This window comes from Xiphophorus maculatus, chromosome 5 (genome assembly GCF_002775205.1).
Source record: "Xiphophorus maculatus strain JP 163 A chromosome 5, X_maculatus-5.0-male, whole genome shotgun sequence".
NCBI lineage: Eukaryota > Metazoa > Chordata > Actinopteri > Cyprinodontiformes > Poeciliidae > Xiphophorus > Xiphophorus maculatus.
In genome coordinates, this window is record NC_036447.1 from 22,461,138 (window position 1) to 22,486,115 (window position 24,978).

The window sequence follows — 24,978 nt, forward strand, 5'->3', positions numbered from 1 at the left end:
CCACACTTTGTGAATTTCATCCCAACAAACGTCTCAGGTGTACTTGATAAATTTCAAGGCATTTTCAGAAGACCCTGGTTTTAAACAGCTTTTGATGGTTTTCTTGTTTCAAATCATCACTTTCCTTTAGTAAGAGCATAAGTCATTTTTGTGCCAAAAGATGATTTATCCAAATAATAAATCACTATTGTGAGAAAATGACGTAGGTCATTACTTTTAGAAAGGTGATGAAATACAGTTTTTCCTGGTTCCTTTTTCTTTTAATCTGCATTGACATCTTAATCATCTGAGGAAACAAAATCCGGCTTTGAAAGAGAATAAGACTGTAGAATATAGGCCTGCATGTTTTTTGTTGTTGTTTTTTTCAGTTTAGTTGAAAAATGATACTTTTCAACCTTCTGATCAGAGACTGTGAGGCAGTATATCTGACATTTATGCTAAGGCCTCTACATATTACACAGCAAATGACTATAACTTTTTTTAATTGCTGATTTTTGTGTTTTTGGACATTCATCTTTTAAGGTCTTTCCAAATATCATGTTGCAAAGCTTCAGTATTAATAGTAAATCTGTGGGTTAATTGGTTGAATTCATCGACCAATTAACCAATTCTTCTATTGCAAAGAAAAGAAGAAATAAAGAAAAAAAAAACTGATTTTGCACTTAGATATCAATTGTTCTAATGTTTTTCTGATCAAAAAGCACCACTACTTTCAGAGCTTTTACTTCACTGGCAGAACGCAGCAGGAGAATCTGGTTTATGTATTCTGAGATTCTCAGAAAACAGGGAACAAAGACTGAACAATTTAAATATGATTCAGTTAAGCTTCAAAGCGATTTGAGCTTTTCCACTTGAGTCAAATATGTGAAGAAGGCTGACAGTCGGGCAGCTGAGTGAAGTGCATCGAATAGGCAGTCCAGCAGTCGAGACAGTTCAGGATCTCATGTCCATCAGGTTGGATTATCTTTAAATGATGTTGCCTTTATTTCTTATGTCACTGTTAATCTCAGGTTGCGCACCAATTCCCCTGGAAATGGCATGGACGTTTTGTAAGTGGCAAAACATTCTCGCTTATGAAAACAGTCAATGATCCCGTTCAAGTAAATGCAATGTCTTTAAGGTGCAAAAAAAAAAACAACATCGAGGAAAAAGAAAAAGTTGAGAAAAGCGGTGGAAATTAAGAAAATGCTAAAAAAAAATAAAATAAAACAAAAGTGGAACAGAAAATAATCAGATTACAAAATGACATTTTTAAAAAAGAAAGTAGAAAACATTATTAATACTCTATAATGTATTCTAGTTGATAGGAGTTAAAGTGTTTCCTTCTTTCTACAAAGCTGAGGATATCGTGGCGCTGGAACAAGTGGTATTTGTTATTTTTTGTAATATTTTTGCTGTGACTTTTACTCTCTTGCTGTCCAGAACTGTTCAAGATAAACTGCTAAACTAAAACAAATATTATTTAATCAATAAAACCTAAGATAAAAACTTAAAGAAAAGGTCCATGATGCTCCACTGGAGTCAGAGAATCAACATCAGCTAAAGTGTCACCCGAGTCACACAAGAAAAAAATCGTAGCAGTTCTCCCTGTAGTGGGCGTCCATTTTTGGAGTTCGGGGGTGGCTTACTCATTCAGTAACTCGTCGTCTGCAGTAAGCTGTAACGTCTACTCAAAGGTGTGACCTAATTATTACACCATAGCTGGTTTAATAAGGTGGCCTTTCTATTTGCCATGCAGCTCACTCTACATCAGCCAAGTGTAATTTCCTCAGACGTTATCATGATTAAACGAACCGATGAGGTGATGGCACATGCAGCCGATGAGTTTAACCATTGAGTAGTATAGGGTGACATGGACTTAATCCTTTATCATGATATTTTGTGGTACTATTGTCATAAAAATAAAAGTGATAATATAGTTACTACTTCTTTTTAGGTAACTGTATGGCTGTGTCTGCATGACACAGCAATCTACCCCATAAATACAAGTATTCAGTTTCTGCACAACACTGTACATGACAACAGGAGAGTTTTACAGGAAGTGTATTTTTCACACACGTGGCGACACGGTTTCAGCTTCTTTGTGCCATGCTGGCATTAAAACATCGAGGTTTATAGAAGGGAAGAGTACGCAAAACCAACTGCGTGGAGTTCACTGTAGTCCCTTACGTAGATACTTCTGTTAACGCGATTCACTGCTGTCATGGTAACGCCAACTACTCACATCAACGTCAAAGAAATAGATTTCAAGGACAGGTTTGAGATCAGAATGAGCGATATTAAAGATGTATTTAAATATTGCATTTAGTTGTGCAAAATCTGCACAGTAACATGAGTGAAGTGACATGACATGGTTGCAGTTCTTCTCCCACTTCCACTAAACACTGCTCTCTCTTCTTTTCTTTTTTACAGCATCAGGGCTCCAGAAATTCATCAGTTTTTTTCTTTCATTCATTCTGGATAATGACTTTATTTTATCCAAACTGCGTCCTCAAAAAGCAGCAGCTAATTTAGACTGATGTTAACGTTATCTGCTGGTTTATTTTTTAGAGTTCGCTGGAGGACACTGGCTGCACTTTGAGGCTTATGACTGATGATTTTGTTATTCCATTGCAACTTTCAGAGCTCTTAAACTTGTACAAATAGCAGCAGCGCCATTTTGCATGTCAGCCACACTGTAAACAGAGAAATTAACTTTACTTTGCTGAATCTATTGTGTATTTTTTTTGTTTCCCCTCTGCTTTGGTTTGATTCAAACCACACAGTTTTGTGTTTCCCCATCAACCATCATCTTACCTGTTTTAATGCGCTACAGTCACAATGAAGGTGCCAAGATTTTCACACATGCAGGCATTCCCATGCCTACACATACAGACTGCTGGAGGTAATTGTTGATGCTGCATATTCCTTATAACTTTCTTGCTATAAGTCAAAATTTTAATCATGATCTTGAGAGCTATCAGTTAATTTTCCCTTGAGTTGCTTCAGACTGTTTCTGTGTTTTAATTGTGGAATATTACAGTGTTGTGTCATCACTTTGTGTCCTCCATGCTGGCAAGCGCCGCAGGGTTTGATGATGCATGTCGGCCGATGTGGGATCTGCAAATGCACGACAAGCAGGCTCATGGATCAGTTTGGATGTGATACAATAAAACACGCAAACTTGTGACATTTTTACTCAGGCTCACAGGCTTGTTGGAGGAGACGATCAAAGCTGCTGTCCTTCCTGTATGTCTTCAGTAATCACGTTTCTCTTTGTGGGCTCTGTGGCTCAGTGGCAGAATAGTCACTGAGCCACAGTGGGTTGAAGGTCTAAATCTGACTTCCTCCTGTCAGATGTCGCAGTGCACCTGGACAGGGAACTTAACCCCACAATGCCAACCAATCTGCTCATCAGTGTATAAATGTGTGTGAATGTGTGAGTGGCTGTAGTGTAAAGTGCTTTGATTTGTAAGTTCTGTCCCTTTAAGTTGCTTTGTTAAAGAATGTCAAATGAGGATGGGATGTGTGTGTGTGTGGGTGTGTGTGTGTGCGTGTGTGGGTGTGTGTGTGTGTGTTTGCGCTGCTGTTCTGGCACTCTGTTGTTCTGGGTTGGATTTGCTGATTGAACTCGGCTCTTGCGTCGTCTTCCTTTAGTCCTCCACTATTTGAATTGATAAAATGTGTAAACTGATATGAGATTCCTCCTGATGATGAGTGTCTGTAAATTTCTGACCAGTACTGGATTTATCCTGTCTTGCTGTTTGGCTTTTGCATATTTACATGATCCACTGAAGCTTTCATTCAATTTTTATTTTAATAATTGTCCTAAATGGTAAAATGGACTGAACTTATAAAGCATTTTTCCAATCATTTTGACCACTCAAAACGGTTTATACACTAGAGTCACATTCACCCCTACGCGCTCACAAACGCTCACACATTTATACGCCGATACGCAGATCGGTAGGCAAATTGAGGGTAAGTGTCTTGCCCAGGGACACGCCGACACGTGGCAGGAGGAAGCTGGAATCAAACCTACAACCTTCCGATCACAAGACGTTTTAAATAGTTTTTGAATAATTGACTTGGTTTTTAGATAGACCAACCAAATCATAATCAGTAGCCTCCTTCTGGCCTCTTTTTACCAACAGCGAACATATAAAATATACAATGACATTCGAAGTTAGAAAGCTCTCTAACTTTGTTCGTACTGAAACCATCTGTGAGTCATTTTTCAACTTTATGATGATTTAAGTGACTTTGGGTTGAAAAACAAAAACTTGTTTCTCACATCATTTTTCTTACATCTTACTCAGATTCAGGAGAATAAACTTCCACATGAGCTCCATTTGGTGAGGGAAATTGTGAAATGTTGTTTCTACTGGAGGCGGGAGCGGTGGGGGAGCGCTAAGGACGGATTTAGTCCTAACGTAGAATGTAAAGGGAGCAGGATATGGGTGGCGGGAGATTTATGGGGCCCAGAGAGCACGGCTGAGGATTTAGGGTCTCGCACTGGGCATTCTCCACGGGACACTGAGAATGGTATGTGCTGGCCGGGCCATCTTCCCACATGTGTCCCACCACGCTGCTTCTTACTCTGCTGCTTTTCTGTTTTGTTTTTTTCTCTTTCGCACACAGCTTTTACGATCTCACTTGGATGCTGCCGCGTTCATCCAAATGCACATCTGGCATTTTTCATGCCAATGTGTAATTGTATGCTTATTGCTAATTTTCTGCTAAAATGGTGAAAAATATTGGGTATAAAGCTGCAGTGTGCACATTTTATTTAAAAATGTATTTATTTTTTTACATATTTGTTGAAACTGTCACTATGTCGTGACAGCACGGTAACACATAATCTGTGCAAAAGACTGAGCTCCTCTGCCTTCTCCCAGTGCTCCCATTGCTAACTAGAAACAACCAATCAGAGTCAGGAGGCGGGACTTAACTCTTGTCAATCACTACCATTTGTGGCGCTGCACATAGCCTCCCCTACTTGTCCTTTTTAATCAGTCTTTTCACAGATTGTCTCATAACAAACTGTCATGACATGGTGACAGCTTTAATAAATATGTGAAAAACATTCTTTATAAAAGTGACATACTGCAGCTTTAAGCGACTGCTGCATCCTCCCTGCAGGCAGCAGTGCTACTGCTACCTCAGCCTTACTTAATGTCAGGTTGTAGTGTGTGACTGACATGACAGTTAACAAAATTGAAATTTTTTAAGTTCTTTTCAATGACAAAAAATGTTTGCGTGTCCAATCTGTTTGCGCGTTATCTTGTTCTTATTTCTGAAAGAGGTTGCCTGACGAAAAATATTGCAAAATATCTTACAAACATCACTAAAGTAGCGTCACAAAATCTGTGACATTTATTTTTTTTTAAATCACACAAACAATCCTGGAAGAACTGATTTACTGACGTGAACACGGACGACATGAGGGAGTGAAACCTGTCCCTGCCGGACCCGCTGTGTGCTTAAGACTCCTAAATCAGACAGGAAACAAGATGATGTACCAAGAAAACAGAGTATTGGACCCTTTCAAAGCTCTGGCTGTTTTTTTCAGTTTGTTCACAATTCAGTTTACGTCAGAAAAGGTGAAGGACAGTCAGGCAAACAAGATGGAGAAGGAATGAGGAATTCTTTGAAAACACAAGATGCAGGAAAGAATTCAATTGAAGAAAGATGAGGTTGACATTTGCTTTGTTTTCTGAGAAGCATCCTCTGAATAAAGTAGATGTTGGCTGTCAAGGTAACAGCTCTCCTTGTTTTTGAAAAAAACTTCCCGACCACATCTGGACACCACTATGCAGCATGAGAGCGGTGAGCTGGATGTAAATAAAGGATTAAATTATGTGACTTTAAACCTTTTTTCATCATCTCCTGCATGTCGGGAGGGACTTTAGTTGCTTAGGTCACCGTCGCTTGGTTGTAAAAAATATGCTGGAGTTTTCTTCATCGGTCCAAACATGAAGAGATCAAGTGCGCTTGTTTGTACATTTCAACTTTCAAGGTGTGTCTCCTTTAAGTTCCCAGAATTATTTGCCAAAGCACGCCACTTTAACGCCACCAGTTCTACTAACATCAGCTTTTGTTTTGATGAACCGGACGGTCCAGTTGGAGACGTTTTTAAATAAAGCCTCATGGGAGGTAACAATCCACGGATATGTCAACTCAGAAGAGATAAACAAAAAGAAGGACGGAAGGAACTGAAAGCAAATAAAAAAGCAAGTAATGTCTCCAAACAATGCAGTGGTTCTTGACTTAACCGGACCTGAGCGAATCCCTCCTTTTGTCCCGATTTCTTCCACCTTCAGTTGGTGTAGAAAATCGATTTTGATCGATGTTTCAGTTTGGGGAGTCTTTGTCTGAAACATTGAAATTTCAGGAAGAAATTAAGGGTTTTATTGCAGAATTTATCATAGGTAAAGAATTATTCAACTCAGATTATACCAGTGTTTTCAATTTTGAAAAGGCCAAATGAAAAACAAAAAATTAAACAGTCCTTTAAATCATAAACGGTAAATGGACTGAACTTACATAGTCAAATCGAACGCAGATGCTAACGTGCCAGGGCTAGTGTTTAGCGACATTGTCTTACAGAAGCTCATTTGCTTTCATCTGAAACAACCAAAAAAACTAATGTAGGGCACGACTTGCAGATTGTTTAATGTGGTGAGTCATTTCACCCTTTATCTAAATTTGACACTGTATCAATGCCTGTTTTTGAGCAATAAATTAACTAAATGGGGGAAAACAGATTTACATTTTTATAAAGCTGTTTTTTTTTTATCTCACATGTATTTGCTGCCACCATTTAACATGTGGGTGTCTGAGAATAGTCCCAACAGACTCTGATGATAAAGACAACAGAATATGTGTCATAAAGTTGTTGTAGACGGTGGAGAGGGGTGGTATGAATGTAACTCACTTATGTGAAAGAAATGTTTCACAGTCGTTGCATTCATGCTGCTTAATTTTTTTTTAGCAGGGCAAGTAAATCTGCAGCATCACACTATGTTGGTCTGAGAGATGTATTAAAGTAAGAGAAGTTACATTTCTTACTATTTTTCTCAGAGTACTTCAAATGCTATCTGGCTGACTGGTCTTGGAACAAATTTGTGCTTGGAGCATCATAAAAATATAAATGTACAAATTCATGCTGTTATTTTATGCAAGCGATATCCTACAAGTCATTTCATTAAACCTAAAATGATCCACTTTCGGAGCAGAATTGAATAAGTCTTATCTGCAGTCATCTCCACACACAGGTAGGATCTAAAGATGCAAATCGTAAAGTTTGAATAACGGGCGGGGCGTTTGAGGTTCTGCTGCTACCTCCATGCAGATGAGCTGAGTGGATTTGTTGTTCGGTGCTCAAAGCTTTGAGAATCCTTTATTACCAGCTGTCAAAACGTATCGTTGGGATTGCTTCTTTGCACAGACACAGAGAAAAGACAATGAGGTCTGATGAATACGAGGAATGTTATGTCTGTGAAAATTGAACTGAAACAAAACTATGTTTACTGCCTCTGTTCAAGAGAATATAGATTCAAATGTGAAAATTGATATTTAAAAATGACGTAAGAAAAGCATTTGCACCTTTTCGCATGTTTTGATATGTGACAAAAATAACTTGAATAAATGAACACAGTATGTTCAAAATAGAATTTATTTTATTAAGAGAAAAGAAAATATTCAAACCAACTGTGATTGAACACATTGTTGGACAACTGAGCTAAATCTCAGAAGATACACCAGATGACTGTCTGGCATATGGAATAAGAGAAAAATCACTTTAGTTTCTGTCTCAAAATGTGATGTGGGTAAAAAAAAATAAAAAATACAGATTTAAATAAGCAAAACAGTATGCAATCTAAGAGTGCATCAATAAGTCATCCGGGAGAACTGAAGAACCCAGAAAAACGTCTCGCCTCAGGTTGGCTTCATTACGTTCATCGCTCAACATTAAGAAGCTGACCGGGCAGAAATGGAAAAAAATGCAATAAAAGGCTTTCTTCACATTTGCCAAAAAGCATCTGATCTAAAAGACTTTTGGGAAACTGTTCTGCAGACGTTTGATACATAAGTGTGCCTTTTTAAAGGGTGTGGATCCTGTTCTATGCAGTATAAAACTAACATGCAGAAAATCAGAAAATGGTGGCAGTGCGACAGTGTGGGGTGGCTTTGCTGCTTCATGATCTGGGCGACTTGTCATAAACTGTTTCACTTCTGTGTTTTGTTAAGTAGTGGCTTGTTTCAGTCTTTCTTTCTCTGGGAGAATGCATAAAAAAATATCATAAGGCCAAAATATCAGCTAGCTAAATTGTTCTTCGTACAGTTAAAGTTTGAAAGTCAGTTTCTTTTTTTCACAGGCCGAGGTTGTTTCAGATTGCTTTTCTCCACTTATTAAATATTGCAGTTTGAAAACAGCTTCTTGTTTGTTTGTTTTTTTCTCAGGTTGTGTTTAATATTAAGATTTGGTTGATGCTGACAAACCTCTACAAGCAAAAGCTGAAGAAATCTGCATGTGGGTAAATAATTGTTCTCAGCAAAGGTTCCACTTGGCTGATGGCCAGTTGCGTTTGTTCTGTTAAACTGTGAAAAGAAATGAAAGCGCATCGATCTGAGCGGGACGGATTAAAAACTATTAAAAACCGATCACAGCCTGATTGAATCATCCGGTTAAATTGACCAAAACAATACACAACAGACTGAAACAAACAAACAAAAAAATTCTGTTCTCTGGTATAAAGTACAGAAAGAGTAAAAAAAAAAAAAAGCTTTATAGAGGAATAACATTAGAGTTTAGTGTCATTCGTCATACAGGGCACAGCGGCTTACCGAAGCAGAAACAACATAATTACGGCTCAGCTTAGTCCCATTACAGCCGCTGCTGGCATGTTTCTGTTACCTCCTACGTAGTCTCCACACTCTGCTTAATTATCTTCTCCTTGTCTCCCTGGGAAGGCTTGATTGATTTAAACAACAGAATTGGGAAGCGCTCAATGTGGGTAATGCGTTTATTCCGTAACACTACCCCATACCCACGGGTGACCGATGTCACGTTAACAGTAATCAACAACAGCTTACATTTGACATAAATTTCATTACTGGTCATTTGATCATTTAAGGTCAAAGCTTTAAAAGGATCCAGAGTCGCACGCTCACTCAACTTCTCTTGGCTCGTCTTACCAATGTTTTTTTTTTTTTTCTCAGGATAATCGTGCAGTTTTGTACACTTTGATGAAAGTGTGTGAGTGGAGAAGAGAAAGGCACGGTCTCATGGCAGACGCACTGGTACGGTCTGGGAAGGAAGAGGGGAAGCTGTTCAGTTTAATATTGCAGAGATGATTATAGATGAGACTAAGTGTAAAAGAAAAAAAAATCAGCTGACTACTATGTGTTATTAGAGAGAGCAGATTCATGCCAGGTAAATGCGGGACAAAGAGCAAGGTTGTATAGGACAAAACCAAGCATGGGAATCTGGATGTCTAGTATATATGTATGTTTCTTTAAAGCAACACTGCTAGCAATTAAAGGGGACCTTTTATGCAAAATTCACTTTTTGCATGTTTTTATACTTCCAGGAGGGTTTCAGCTGCTTCTAAACACAATCCAAGCACTTAAAAAAACACGCAGATGCTTTTTTTGGCATTAGGTTAACACAGATTTTGGTGTCTGGAAAATGAGCCGATTCAAAAACGACTGCGTCGCCCAGCAACCCAAGCTGAGCTCCAGCACATTTGGTCAGTTGGTTTTACCGTTGTTTGCGCTGTACAATGGCTGCTGAAAGAGATAAGTGTTTTTATTGCTCACTTACCATCCAGAAACCACTTGGTGCATTCTTATTGTGCAGGAGGCTCCACATCTCCTGCACAGCCTTTTTCATGTGTGAGTGTAAAGGTTGAGTTGGTGGGTGTGGCCAGCTGCAGTTTGTTTGAATTTAAAGAGACAAGAGCCCCTAAAAGGAAAGGAGCTCAACTGACCAGACTAAAATGTCATCATCTATGAATGATTTTGTGTAAAAAGTGTAATGAATATGTTTTGTATCATCTATGTACTGTACAAGGAAGCAGTATATAAACCTATAAATGTGTATTCACCTCCAATGACAACTCAATAAATGTAAAGACACGTCTTAATAAAAGAATATGGGTACCAGTTTGATTTACATGACGGGATCCCATGAAGTCTTTCTTTATGGCACCATTGCTATAGAGTGACTTCCTGCTTTTTGCTGCTAAAAACCTGAAGCTTTAGTAGCATGTGTTTGCAGTAGTTATGCTAATAAACACATGCATGAGGTCTGAAATTCCTCAGCTTCACCCTTTCACTGGTGAGCTACATTTATTTACAATAATAGTGAGTGTAATCTATGAAAGCACCGTTTACACTGACTCAATCAGAATACTGATTGAGTCTGTTTTTCCTTGACTCTACATTACTTAGTAGCATCTTCTATATCAAGTACTTCTTCTCATGTGCAGACAATATATTTTGGTCATGCAGAGAGGAGAATTAAACATTCAAGGTATGTTTCCATCTTTTTCTTTTTAAATAAAAATGGAGACGTATGAAGGGAGGACTCTGCATCTCTCATTTTACTGGGATGTAAAAAAGGAAACGTGTTTCTATTTGTGTTTGTTCACTTGCTGTCTGCACCATCTTTCAGGTCTTTCCCAGTGGGGAAGATTTTAGTTTTTAAATCAAAAACACACATTTATGATTTGCAGGATTCATTATTTTTTTACACTCATATTTTAAGTGCAGTTTTTACATTTGAAAAAAAAAAGTTTGGCTTGCTTACAAATATGCCTCTAACACATGTATCTTCTGTTTAAGCTGTTTACATTCTGCTCCCGTTGCTCAAGCATTCCTGATTAAAACTTGCAATCTTTGTGCGGCCAAAAGAAGGCAGTCAAGCTGATTTTCTATTGGCTGGAACTGCTGGCTTTGCAAAATTACATCTTTGTCTCAAGAAAGGGCAAAGACAATCAGTGAGCAGAGAAACCAGAGTTTGTCCTACAAGAAGAAGTTAAAAGGCAGTGTCAAATTACATTTCATTCTTACTGATTCATTTTGACAAATTTGATATCAAAAGGAGGAGAAACCAAACTATGATCAAACACAAATGCGGCTGAAAAGGTCTTGGCTGAAGCTATTCTTATTTCTTTTTTAAAAAATAGATCCTGTAGACAAAATGTGCAAAGACAGTAAAAAGTGATTTTGCTAGTTTGCATAGTAACAAATAAACGCATTTTTTGATAGAGTGAAACGAAAACAACCTTTTATAATCTAATTACCACTTTTGAAATTATGAGACGTATTCTTTTCTTCAGCAAACGTTTTATTAGAAAAATTGTCCAAGAAGAGACAGGAAGAGCCTTTCAAGTTAAAAATCTAACTCTTATTTCTTGAAAGACAAATTCCTGCATCATGCATAAAAAACAACAAAAGAAAAATAATTAAAAGAAATGATCAGTAGTAAATAGCAATGTGAAACATCTTGTGATTTAAGTGATATACTCTTTTTTGGCTCTTTGCACATATTGTAACCAGTTCACACATGTTTCACCAGCAAGTTTGGCACATTTTGACACTTTAGTGTCATAATGGGACAAAACCTGAATTAGGGCAAAAGTTCAGGTCAAAGTGTCCTCTGATGATTGTACAAGCTGTAACGTGAGACTTATTCTTGGAAACATGCAGTAGTGTAGAGCGAGACCAGGATTATTTTACTGTCCCTTTAAAAAAAACATGTGTGCGTGTGTGGGGGTGTGTATGTATGTGTGTGCGGACAAATTAAAAAATGCAAATGAGCGTCTACACACAGTTTGTTAAAGGAAATAACTGCAGGCAGTGGAGCGTTATTAGTGGCTCCCAGATGCACACAAAGTGTACAGTACGTAATGTGTGGTAATTTACATAGTGCGCTCGTTGCTCTGAATTTCGCAAAGGAATGTGACCGAGTAACTTGGTCACACAACAATTATCAGACATTCTTATTTTTTTATCTCTCGCTTATTTATGTCTCTCTCTCTTCCTCGCTCCTCACACATATGGCTTCTGAGTCTTTTCTGTGGCGTTGCGACGTTTGCGTTGAAATCTCAGGAAGATTACTATAATAATCACTGGAGTTCACTGTGAGGTCTCAGAGTAAAACTATGGCAAATAAAGTGAATACTTAATGGGGGTTTAACACAAGGTCACAAGAACAGATGAGACAGAGTTTTTAAGGGCAGTGAGTCATTATGGCAAGATGCGAAAAAGCACTAAACTTGAGTTTCGAGAATGAAATCTGCTGCAAATTTGGAGAATTTTGTGTTAGGCTTTTTGACTACAAAAACTATCCCTTAAAGCTCTAAAGTGCACCAAGATTAAGGTAATCTTCCAGATCCCAAGATACCACCGGGGGTATAAATTAAAGATCAGGAAAAATGCTTTCAGGATTTAATGTCCGGCTTTCAGCCCCAGCTTCCTCTGCACTGAATATAAATATGATGGCAAATTATAGTCAGATATCATCATGCCGTGACGTTGTGTTATCTGTGACTGTGTGTGCATAATGTTAAACCTGCCTGTGCGTTCGATTAGGTTATCAGTTTGAGACAGTTATATGTCGTTCTCCGCCTGCCGTCCTTTGCTGTGTATTCTGGTTGCATGAAAACAGACACACTAACTCGGTCGCCTGTTGCATAACCCATACACGCATCTATATATTAACATGAACACGTTAACCTCTTTATGCAGACTTATCTGGCCAAATCAATTGCTTCTGCAACTGCGTGTGTCATGAGAATTGGGATATAGGTTTTCATCTCCAAAAGGTTTTTACTGTGGCCGCTGTGCGATTTCATATTTTCAAACTAAATGTGTTTCCAGTCCTTGAGAAATATTTATTGTAAAATTCAGAAACTGGAGTAAAACATTCAACAATAAAAAGATGAGGCTGTACGCTTAAAGAGGATTAAAAGAGCTCATAGTATTTTCACACTACAGTATGAAGCCTTTGCCCATTACCTTTTCACACTGAGACTGCAATTTGTCCTTGGCTACCGCAGAAGCTAACGTCCACGCTCGTCCTTACTTCCACTCCTTGGGAAACAGCACCAACGAAAAATAAATGCCACTCATGGATTGGCTCATTTGCAAACACCAGCCAACAGCACTGAGTCAACGTGATGCGGCTTCTCAAGATATATTGTCCTTCAAATGCAAAAATATGCACAAATGGGTAATTTATTCATGAATAAGAATTATATTCCACAGAAAAATATCCAAACTGGTTAATCCACTGCAATACCAAATTGTGACTAAATCCCTCATACATTATCTTTCCTTACATTTAAAGGTTGTTAAGGTTGTTAAAAACCTTAATTAATAGTGTTTAATTAAGGTTTTACATTTTTAAAATAACAATAAAAAAATTATATTTTATTAAAATAATTTAAAAAACTGATTTTTTAAAAATTATTATACCAAAGAGCAAACGTTTTTATGGACTGACATGCACTAATGATTTTTGCATAGAAATGTTTGTATTTTCAAAAGAGGTGTGTTCATGGCATTTGTATGTCTTTTATCCTTTCTAACATAATGAACATTATATACATGTTTTCAACTATTATACAAATTATTTCAAGTTGTTCTTATAGTCCCTCGATTTTCTTCCTGACACCTGCAGAGATCTTCTGGAAATTGAGGGCAAAAGTATCTTCACATAGAGAAGAGCTTAACAAAACGCTAACAATGTGATAGTAAGTACCTCAATTAGTGTTATTGTCACGTTTGACACAAATGAACAACAGTGGCTGAATTTGAAGCACTGCTGTATTTACAATGGGAGTTAATATTTAAGCATTTCCACTTAAAAAAATACTCAGTCCACCGTGGGGAACACCATCACCAAAGCAGAGGGAGTCGCAGGCATGGCTCATAATCTCAACCGCTGCAGCTTAGCGGATAAGAACAGATTATTATTGTTATTGTTATTTTTGCTGTTGCGAACAAATCTATGGAAAGAGCAAAACCAACAATGTTTAGTTTGTCTTTCAAACCTGTCATATTTTGAAGCTTATCTTTCGTAATCCTCCTAAATCCTCTTGTCCAGCATGTAAAGTTCTAAAAATATGGGAAAGGTAATCCAGTGATGGATTTTATATACATGAAAAAGATTTTTTTTTTATTTGGGAATGCTGGATGGAAACAAATTAGTGACTAAATCGTTTCATGCATTTTAAGATTCAAAGATTCTAATTTATTGTGAAAAAAAGCAAATACATTTCGCAGAATATTTATTCCGGCCTATCTAATCCCTTTGATTTTGTTGTATTTAGTCCCAAAACAACTTATGGTCCTACTTTGCGCTCGTTTGCTGGAATCCACATAGGAATCCAATGTGTTCATAGCAAAAGAGGATTACAACTGTAGCATCAAATCCCAGCAATTTGTTTTATTGTTTGTTCTGTAGTCCTTTTTTTAAAAAAAAAAAAAAAAAAAAGGACTTCTCTAATCTGTACAGCATGACAGGCTATTGATGTTTTGCTCAGATTCCTGTGAGAAGCCCGGACTCGGCGCTGCACAGGATCCTCTGCGTCTGAAGCAAAAACCGACTGGAACAGAATGGAATTTGAAACGTTTTAGCCAAAAATGTTTCCATGCTCAAGGTGTTTTTTGCAGAAACGTTTCAGATTTCGTTTTGTTCTCCAACTGCGTGGGCGAAGACGGTCAACCGGTGCCACATGATCCCAGCCTGGAAAAAAAGAAGAAAAAAAAGCAAACATGATTAAAGGAGAGTGCCTTGCAAAAGTGTTTGTGTTGTGTGAATCTATTTACATTTTGTTATGTGAAAACCTCAGCTTTGGAGTTTTGGAATGATATTAGATGAAAATAGTGAAAAATTGTAAACTGGAAGATAAGAGAGTTATGATTTTCAACAATTTTTACAATTTACTGTCTTAAAAGTGTGCCACACATTTCATTAGCAACCTCATGCCACCTTGAAATTTTAACCCATTCTTTTATTTTATTATTTTGCAAAATGCCTGATGCTCAGTCAGATTAGATGGAAAATTGTAAACATTAATTTTCAAGAATTGCCTTAGATTCTTCAAAATATTTACATACTTTGATATAAACCCTGGCTTCCCACTAACTATGCCAAGCTGCAGTTTCCCCTTTCCTGCTAAAGAAAAGAACCTGCTCAGCATTATGCTGCCACTGCCGTGTTTCATTGTGAGGATGGCGTGTTCAGGGTAAAGTGTTGTTCTATGTTGTTCAGCTAACCAGACTCTGATGTAGAGCCTCAGTCATGCATCTGAGTACAGCGTTCTGCTACATTTAGTTTCCCCAGCAGGGCTCCTGGCAGTAGTGGTAAGTTAAAACTGGACGTCTCCACTATGTGTTTCTTTTTTCCACTCTTCCATAACAACCAGATTTGTGGAGGAGCTTATAGCTGTCAGACTAACAGAGCCTCCAACCTGGACGCCTGCAGTCACAATGGGTCTCTTGGCAATTTTATTGATTAATGCTCTGCTTGACGCCCCGCTAAGTTTGTAGTTGTGCCAAATATTTTCTTTGTGGATGATAAACTGAAAAGTATTTCTTGTTCGTTTTAAACATTGGAATGTCATTTTAATCCCTAACCAAGCTTCTCCACGTCACTCTCACTGACCTGTCTGTCTGCTGTGGTTCTCCATGATGCTATTTGTTCGCTAATGTTCTCTAACGATGTTTTTTTCAAAGTGGAGGCCGCTGCCCCCTGAGGGCCGTCAGGAGGCACTGCAGGGCCCTTAGAAAATATATTTGTTTATTTCGAACATAATAAAAGTGTAAAATCAGTATAAATTATAAAGTTGAAGGGAAAATAAGCAGTAATACAAAACTAAAACAACAGAATCGACTAACTCTTTAAATCATGTATTTTTAATTCTATATTTTTTAAAGAAAATATATATGTTTTTGATTTATTAAAAAATCTAAGTTAAAATAATCTATGTTTATTGAAATCTTATTTGCAATGTTTGCCATAAGCATGATTGTATTTGTGGTATAATTTGAAAACCATTCATCAATTTCCTTCCACTTCACAGATGTGCACCACTTTGCATCGATCTGTCACATAATATCGTAATAAAGTATTTTGAATTATGTGGTGGTAATACAACAAAATATGCATGCATTTTTAAAAAAGTACAAATACTTCTTCTAGGTACTGCACAGTGTCTGTTATGATGAACCAATCGTTGCACGGCATGAGCTGATGTTTTTAAAAACTCTGTTTTGAATTATTGACAAGAGATCCTGTGTATGTACTGTAGACCATTAGTGACAGCGCTGTGTCACATTATGGATTGCTCATTCTCTGAAAAGCTGTGCACTGACTTGAAATGAGTTGGGGTGTAAATTGTGCTCGTGGGCATCTTTATTTTTCTAAAGGCCGACATGGAACAGCATGTGTTTGACATCGATGCTGCGAAATGTTAGGCCATAAACGTCTAGCTCCAGCCACCTCCACCACACTCTCAGAAAATAAATCCTCTCTTTTTTTCTTTTTTGTATGCGTGTGTGTGTTCAGGCCGTGGGGTGAAATAGGGCCGAGCCTGCCTCATGTGGGATTCCTCTGTCTTCTGGTCCCCACCAACCCCCATCTTCCCAGCATCGGTGGGATGTCCCAGGTGTGTCTCCTCTTGGCCTTGCTTACGCTCTCCAGCTGCACTAAGGTACAGTGTTACTAATACCCTCCCTGTCTTTCACACATAAAATTAAACACAACTTTAATCCCTCCCTAATCCACTCATCCTTGGGTACCGCTGAGTGAGACTGAGATGCCATAGAGAAGAGGCTGTTGTGTTGCTGAAGCCTCACAGAGCCTCTCCGTTGCAGGTGTCCTTTGCTAACTCTCTGGAGCTTGTGAAGGAGAAGTGGAGCAACTACAAGGACAATTGCACAAGCCAGATCAATTCCACGCCCCCTGCCACAGGTGAGCGATTGAACTTCATGAAGGTAAATTAAATGTCTGACTTACATCCATTCAAAGCAACAATTAAGTGTTGTTATGTGTGGGCGTGTGTGTGTGTGTGTGTTACAGGGTTGGTGTGTAACAGAACCTTTGATTTGTATGCCTGCTGGCCTGATGGACGTCCAGGTACTACTGTAAATGTCTCCTGCCCAACATTCCTGCCATGGCATCAAAAAGGTCAGTAAGACCGTTAAAAGAAAAAAAGGAGGTAATTCACAGTAAAACTTCATAACATAGCAAGAACAAAAATGTTGGCACTTATATAAGAATGAATTTTATTTATTGTTTTAAACCTTGCTACCACCATATTGTGTGTGCAGGATGATAAGAGAAACTGCATTGTTATAACTTTCAGTGGTTGCTATAGAGAAATTGGCCTCTATGTCAGAAGAAGAGAAATTCATGGGTTACTAATGGCAGGTCGACTTTATAAGTTATTGTCTAAAACATAAATTCACCGAGGTATTTTCAGGTGCTAAACACGAGCAAACCTGAGTTTGAGTCTTCTTCCTGTTAAGGAACCAGAAGCTAAGGCGGATCTTTTAAGACAAATTCACAGAGTTAAAAGATTCCCATTCAAACCCGGAATTATACAAATATTTAGGGATTTAAAAAAAAAACATTTATGCAAATTGCAGCCAGAGCAAATAGCTTTGTATTAAAAAAAGAGAGAGTTGCATTAGATCTAATAGAATTTATAGCATCTGCTGAAAGTTGATTTTGTACAATCTGTCAGGATGCAACTAATTGTGGTAAAAAACAACAACAACAAAACATTTATTTATTGATGTTTTATCCCCTTTCCCGCTCCATTAATTAAACACAGTTAAATCAAAAGTTATAATTTCCAAAATGCTCTCAGTATCAGATTATGCTGCTGCTTAAAAATTGATCTTTGTTGCTTTGGTCTATTTGAACAACTGATACTTGTGTTAATGTTCTTCTATAAGATCAAATCAAAGACAACATTTGAACCTTCAACTGGAGATTATCGAGCAACATCCAGCAAATCATAACATTGCCTCATGCAAGCGCTCTAATCCGTCGCCTGAATGTCTTCCTTCCATGTTTAGCTGTAATGAGTTTTGCCTACATACTTTACGTTTTCTGTCCAAACCAAAGTCCAGAAAAACAGGAAAAACATCCCAATGTTTTTGAACTGTTTAAAATAGTAAAAATAATAACCATTGTTTTTATTTGGGAGTGCCATGGCTTCTTAAATTTCTAAGAAAGAGAAACAGGATAATTCATGCTGCATAGAGCTCTTACAAAATAACTTTGAGTTGTGATTGTTGCCAAAGGTGCATCTACTAAATATTGACTTGAAACATGGGTGAAACTGTTTTTGCAATCGCTCTTTGTATGGTACATATTTTTATTTAATTGTCATTATTTTGTAGATGTCACTTTTCATTTGTTTTTTTTGTTGTTTTTTTAGTTTTTCCATGTAAAATCTCATCATGATTGATATACGTATAAAAGCAATAAATAGGTCAAAATATCCAAGGTGGTGAAAACATTTTCTAGACGATATAAATGTTGTTAATAGATGATTTTATGCGCCATGCCATCTGCCTCTTTTCAACTCTTGGTACAGATTCTTGTACTGTAATAAAATGCTCATCATTGAACTTTCAGACACATAATTATGACCCGAGCTTTTTTCCGTTAATTAAAATTAAACTCTAAAGATAATTTTCCCTCTGTTATCACGTTGTGTTGGTGCTACAGCTTGTTAAATTGAACTCACTCTCTGGGGTAAAATTTCTAACTGCGCAGTGCTGCTGTTTTCTCATTATCGCTGCACCGCTCATAGCGGTTGAATATGTCGAGATAAGCCAAAGTCAGCGACTGTGTGGTGTGCTTGTTTACAAAGTTGCAACTAGAAATTTCAATTGTGGAAGCACATCTTCGGCCTTTACAGAGGAATGTTTTTGTTTTTTTTTTCCTAACAGCTAAAAGGCTTTTACTATTATTGACATTCAGTACAGAATAATAGCTTTGAAAAGATCTCGATTTATATGAACACTCATGAAGAGAAAGGTTAACTGGGCCTTTACATCACAGGATTAGGACTCTTCTTAACCAACAAAACACCAGTACATTTAAGGTCTTTCTTTTGTTCAAAATAATAATAAAAGTCTTATAGCAGTTTTTTTTTTCAAATGTGCATTTACAAGGCGTTTTAGTCTGAAGCCGTCAGAACTGATTGACATCAGCTTCTTTGAAAATCACATCAAGGATGCAGCGCTCATCCAGTGCCGTTGATACTGTGGATTCAATGGAGGAGAAGGATTCACTACAAAAACCGAGCTCTTCCTGTGCCCTTGCAATTTAATCAAATGAAAGGAAAAAAAATGAATGAATGAAGTGAAACCTGCAATTTGTTGGATGAGAGATAAATTAAATGGTTTTACCAGAGTTTAAACCCTGAAGGTCAGATCCGTCTTGGTCTCCCACCAAATAATAGGAAATCGTGCGATACGCTTTACTCTATCAAAGCAGTGTGATTTTGCTATTAAATCATAAGTCATTTTTACATTTATGTAACTGAAGTCGAGAGAGACTCTTAGCATTAATGAGGATAGCAGTGAAAAACTGAACAAACTGCAATAATAAACTTTTTTATAGGAATTCAGCACAGCAAAGATGGACTTTGTTGCTCCTATCTTGGTTTAGACCAAAGAGTCAACAAAAAAATAGTCATGCAACAAATCCGCACTCCATCGTGAAATATGGAGTGTAAATACATTCCACTGAAAATCCACAGTGTTTTTAACTGACCACTCACTCAATGTGAAAACAAAACATAATTTTCTCAACAGCATGACGTTAAGGTGAGCTAAACACAGCTTCCAGGTGGAGATGTTTCTTCACCACATGATGACATTTTGTTGCAATTCTGAGATAAATATCTCTTCTTTATTTCTTTCTTTCTGAACGGTTGAACCCAGCCTCATACGACATATGCTGTGTCTTTGTGAACAGTTCAGCGGGGTTTGGTCTACAGAGTCTGCAACGAAGACGGCAAATGGGGACAAAAGAACACCAGCGAATGTGAGGACGATCCCGGCGAGGTGTGTGAAATCTTTGTGAATATTTAGCTCAGAACGTATGACAGATGGTTGGGTGATTCTTTGACTTTGACACAATCTAGAAAGATAGAATGTGAAATCTTCCCATCTGTTCACAGAGAGTTCTTTTCTACGTTTTGTGTGTGTGGGTGTGTGGAGCATGAATGCTTTAAAGGTAACCGTGTTTGCGTTTCAGTCGGGTTTGCAGCAGCAGTATGGCCGCATCCTCAGCAAGCTGCGCATCATGTACACAGTGGGATACTCTCTGTCACTCGGAGCGCTGCTCCTGGCCCTGGCCATTCTCATCAGCTTCAGGTACGATATGGATAAAACATAGAGAAACAGCTGCAGGTATGAAGACGAGGGAAAATACATTTCTGGAAAAAAAAAAGAAAGAAAGAGACGGGAAACAGAGTTCCAAGGTAGAAATCTGGGGAAATAAGAAAGCAATTGAAAAATACATTTAATGAAGACACAACCACATGATATAGATATTCAAGAGGATAAATGTATAAGAATGGAAATGAGACAATTCAAGAATTAAACCGGCAGAAGATGATGAAAAGGCAAAAATAAATTGTTGTAAAAAGTAGTTTTCCCCTGTACAAATTATTTCTATTTTCTTTTTTGTTGTTGTTGTTTCACAACACATTGTTGATTGCCAAGCAACTTTTCACAACAGGCAAAGAAACCTTGAGTAAATAATTTTTTTAAGGATAAATGGTTTTCCAAACCAGCCGGATGGTACTATGTGAAAAAGTAATGGCCCCTTGTAGCTAACAAGCAGCCGCTCCACTGCTGCCAGAAACAACTACCACCAAGCATTTGTGACTTCTTCTTTTATCACTGCAGAGAAATGTTAACCCGTTTTGCCGAATTATCTTAATGTCTGAGGTTTTTTTCTGGAGGACCAAAACTATCATAGTTGAAAATAAAAGCAGAAATATATATATATTGTTATTTTCTTTTCCTTATATATGTGTTTTTGTCAAGAAAACACATGTATACCCTGTGCATTTCTGCCTCATTGTGTAAAGGAGGTATGTCTGAAGACTCACTTAGGATAAGGATCAATTTAGGCAGTTCATCTGCAAAATAAAGTTAATTTGGGGTTTAGTTTCTCTTTAGATGTAGAGTCTGTATGCTGAATTTCTATAGCTGGGGCTATGACATTTGACTTTTAGGACAGACAAGTTTTATTTTAGTTTATTGATTCTGCAGGACAGCAAGTAATCTTGCCTAAACTTGTAAACTGAACTGAAACAAAAAACTGTAATTTGCAGTATAATTTCCCATTGAACCAAGATGTTTCTTATGTCTTTAAAGTTTAATCTTCACCTGAAAACAGGTTTTGTATTTACCCAGGATATCTTTACTTGATGTTAAAATGTGACGATCCAAAAACTAGAAGAAAGCTAAGGAGTAAAGAATAATGATAGAGAAGACTAAAAATTGATAGGGGGAATGAGGGAAAGAGAGATACAGTAGGTAATATAAAAGAAAACTATAGTGGATTGATTTATAAATGTGACCAGTACAAAAATATAAATAATCCACATGGTCAGTTCTTCATAGGAAGCTCCACTGCATGAGGAACAACATCCACATGAACCTGTTTGCTTCGTTCATCCTGAGAGCGGTTTCGATTCTGATCAAAGACGCTCTGCTGAGCCCGATGCTGGACCCAAAGAGTGGCAGCGATGCCCAGACACAGGCCTGGGTCAACATACCAGTAAGAACATCAAGATCACCAGCTGTCACGCTTTTTCCTTTTCTTTTTTTTTTTCAAATCAGTGACATCATTATGACACTTTGAGAAAAGCTGGGATTTATTTCAACTGTTATCTTGTAGCTTAAATCACTACTAGTTCTTAGGAACACAAAAATGAGCAAATCATACTTGTTTTCCAGCCTTTAATTAGCGCATGCTGCACTCGCGTTCGGTGCTACTCCAAGATCCAAGCGACTCCAAAATCCTAGAATAAACCGAACACAGCATAAATGTTCCTAATAAGGTGTATCTAGAATACAGAATATTCAGAAAAGGAGCATAACACAGCTACTGGGAAAAAGTGACTTGTTATAAAACTTACAGATTTTCCACAATGAGACATTTAGCGTTCCCAGCCCACATATGTTTTAAAATTCGGCAGCCGTTGCACTGGGCCTGTCGCCGAATAAGAAGCCGATTAAATATTGATTTTGTGTCGAGACATATTACATCAATTATGGTTACAAATCAACAGCAATCTGTTTACTCAGCCTTGTCTTTCTTCTTTCAAGTTCTTCCCTGATATTTAAATGAAAAAAAAAAAAAAAAACAACACAGATTTTCTTTACCTGGACTTTAGTAAATATTTGTTTCATTTCAAGTGGGACAGTTCTGTGTCTGAACCAATCAACCAAAAATCTGAAGAGCACTTAATCAAAACAGCAACATACCGTCAGGTGTGTAAAACTAACCTGTTTTGAAAGAGCAATCTTAGCTAATGTTCTCTATTTAAGGGAAAATGCCGAGGAACTTTTGATGCCCTGTTTTATTGCTTTGTGTTCAAATTAAATCAGGCGATTCTTTGTCCTCCAATAGCAGTCTTGGCTTTGGCCCAATTAAACTCCATACCTGACACTGTCTCTCTGGTGATGATACCAGTGCACATTTTCCACAAATTCATTGTTTAGGTCCTATGTAGTTTCATCAGGAAAGTTGTCAACACAACATACAGCAGTTTTTAACTAAAAAGCTGAAGTCCACTTTGATGTATGTACTTGATACTTGAAAAGCCAATATTTTTATCTCAAGATAAAGATTAACATTTGCATGTAGAGGTTTTGAATGTAGATGGATCACTCGTGGTGTCCTAAAACGTAGGAGTATCTTAGCTTTGTTTTTCTCCTTCTCCTTCACCGTGTTGTATTTCAGGCCGTGATGTGGTGCCGAGGCGCCATGGTGATGATGCAGTACAGCGTGATCGCCAACAACTACTGGCTGCTGGTGGAAGGCATCTATCTGCACAGCCTCCTCGTCATCACTGTTTTCAGCGAGAAGAAATACTTCTACATTTACTTGGCCATCGGCTGGGGTCAGAACCCAAACTGAGACACAGACACGTTTACCCAACACAAAATCTGACAGACGGGGAGACTTTACATTTTCTGTTGTCTGATAGCAAAGTTATCAGGATAATGGTTAGGCAGAAATAAATGTTTTATGATCTATTCTGGATCAATTACAGGCATTGAAAGACTCTGAAACATTGTGTCAGACATTCTCTTAACAAATGCATTAATAAATCGCCCCCTGGCACCAGAACAGCCAGGAGTTCAATTGAGCCTTTTGGGCTTTTCCAACTCTGTTACTCTTTTAAATTGAACCCACCAACGGCTCATGCTTCATAACTTTTACCGAGATACCTCTATCAATCAATCATTTACCTGTCAAACTTTATCTATGGTACACTTTTCATGCAGTGTGTGTGTGATACCAGAGACCAGGGGTCTTCAGGCTTGGTGTCCTGCAACTTTTAGACGTGTCTCTGATTCAGCACACCTGAGTGAATAAATAAGGCCCTGAGCAGGACTTTGGAGAACTTGACTGTGTATTGAGGAGGCAACTCAGCCATTTGATTCAGGTGAGTTGGATCAGGGTCGTGTCTAAAAGATGCAGGACACCAACCCTCAAGGCCTGGATTTGAAGACTCCTCCTATAAATGGTTTGATGCAAATTCTTATGCATATAACAACATCTACACAGAGGTCCTGGATTAGCATTGGGACGATAAACTGTTTTACCTTCAAGAATCTGAATTAAATTCATGGAGTCTTAAGCGATGTGAGGAGATATTCTAATATTAGGAGCTTGAGTGTTAGAAGTAGTTCACTCAAGGCAGGTCTCAGTCTCAAGACGACATATTTGAAGTTTTGGTCTCGCCTTGATTTCGCCTGGGGAAGCTGAACTCTGGAGTTTTTTAGAATAATCAAGACTACTGCCGCAGTACACTTTTTTTTTTTTTTACTTTTGCTTGAAATTCCTAAATGAATTCAAATGCAGCCAATTAAGGTTTTACTTTAAAAGTTTCAACTGCCATTAAGTTGCATCTCTGAGTGCCAATGATAGGAAAACAAGAGAATTGATAAAAACAGAAGGGATACATTGCTTTAGTGCAAAAAAAGGAGTGTTTTCCAGTCTGTGAGCAGAGTGAATTAAGTCCTCCTTCTCCACCTGTCTACTTCATTTTCCTCCATTGCATTATCCGCCTGCAGCAAATGCAATGTCAGTTAGCATTTAGCTAGATGTGTGAGCTCTTCAGTTGCCTGTTTTGTTTAACTTGCTACCAAAACAGAGTTATTAGACACCTGACATGTAGTTGAAAGGTCTTCTTATATTTGGGTTCACCCTAATAGAGTGACTGTGCAGCTTATTGAAAAAGTTAAGTACATAAGTACAAACCAGGTAGTCTGGAGCGTTGCTAAAGCTTAACCTGCTAGCAAGCCGTCACAGCTGTCTTTACTTATTATGATTACACTACTGCTTTTGAAAACAGTCTCTCAGTGTTTTGATCTTGAATTTGATCTAGAGTTAGTTAGCATTCCATAAACAAATCTAGCATTTCTGGATTAATCAAATCGCCAATTGTATCTCCTTATACTGGTTACCAGTATGTGGAGTTATTGTCCCGCGACAATAAGATTACAAACATGAGCTTCAGGTTTCCCACAATCTTTTCCACAATCTCTATGTTTGACCGTTACCTTTCTCATAATTAAAACTTGTAGAACCTTTAAGCGTCTTGGGCGTACAGTAGTACTACATTGCTCCAGTCTCATAATTTGCTTATGGTATCAAGTGAATAATCCCTCTTGTTGTTTTTTATTTTATTATTGTAAAAACACCCAAAA

The 24,978-nt window shown here is 37.8% G+C and overlaps 1 protein-coding gene across 1 annotated transcript in view; it reads left to right on the forward strand.

The window, feature by feature from the left end:
- Window positions 1–24,978, forward strand: part of LOC102236420 (glucagon receptor-like) — a 62,117-nt gene that overhangs the window by 29,179 nt on the left and 7,960 nt on the right. The window contains exons 2-8 of the mRNA XM_014471025.2: window positions 16,565–16,709; window positions 16,873–16,969; window positions 17,078–17,185; window positions 19,997–20,085; window positions 20,279–20,397; window positions 21,658–21,814; window positions 23,003–23,162. Coding sequence (XP_014326511.1) covers window positions 16,656–16,709; window positions 16,873–16,969; window positions 17,078–17,185; window positions 19,997–20,085; window positions 20,279–20,397; window positions 21,658–21,814; window positions 23,003–23,162 — 784 coding nt within the window. The 5' untranslated portion in view covers window positions 16,565–16,655. The remainder of the gene's footprint in view (window positions 1–16,564; window positions 16,710–16,872; window positions 16,970–17,077; window positions 17,186–19,996; window positions 20,086–20,278; window positions 20,398–21,657; window positions 21,815–23,002; window positions 23,163–24,978) is intronic.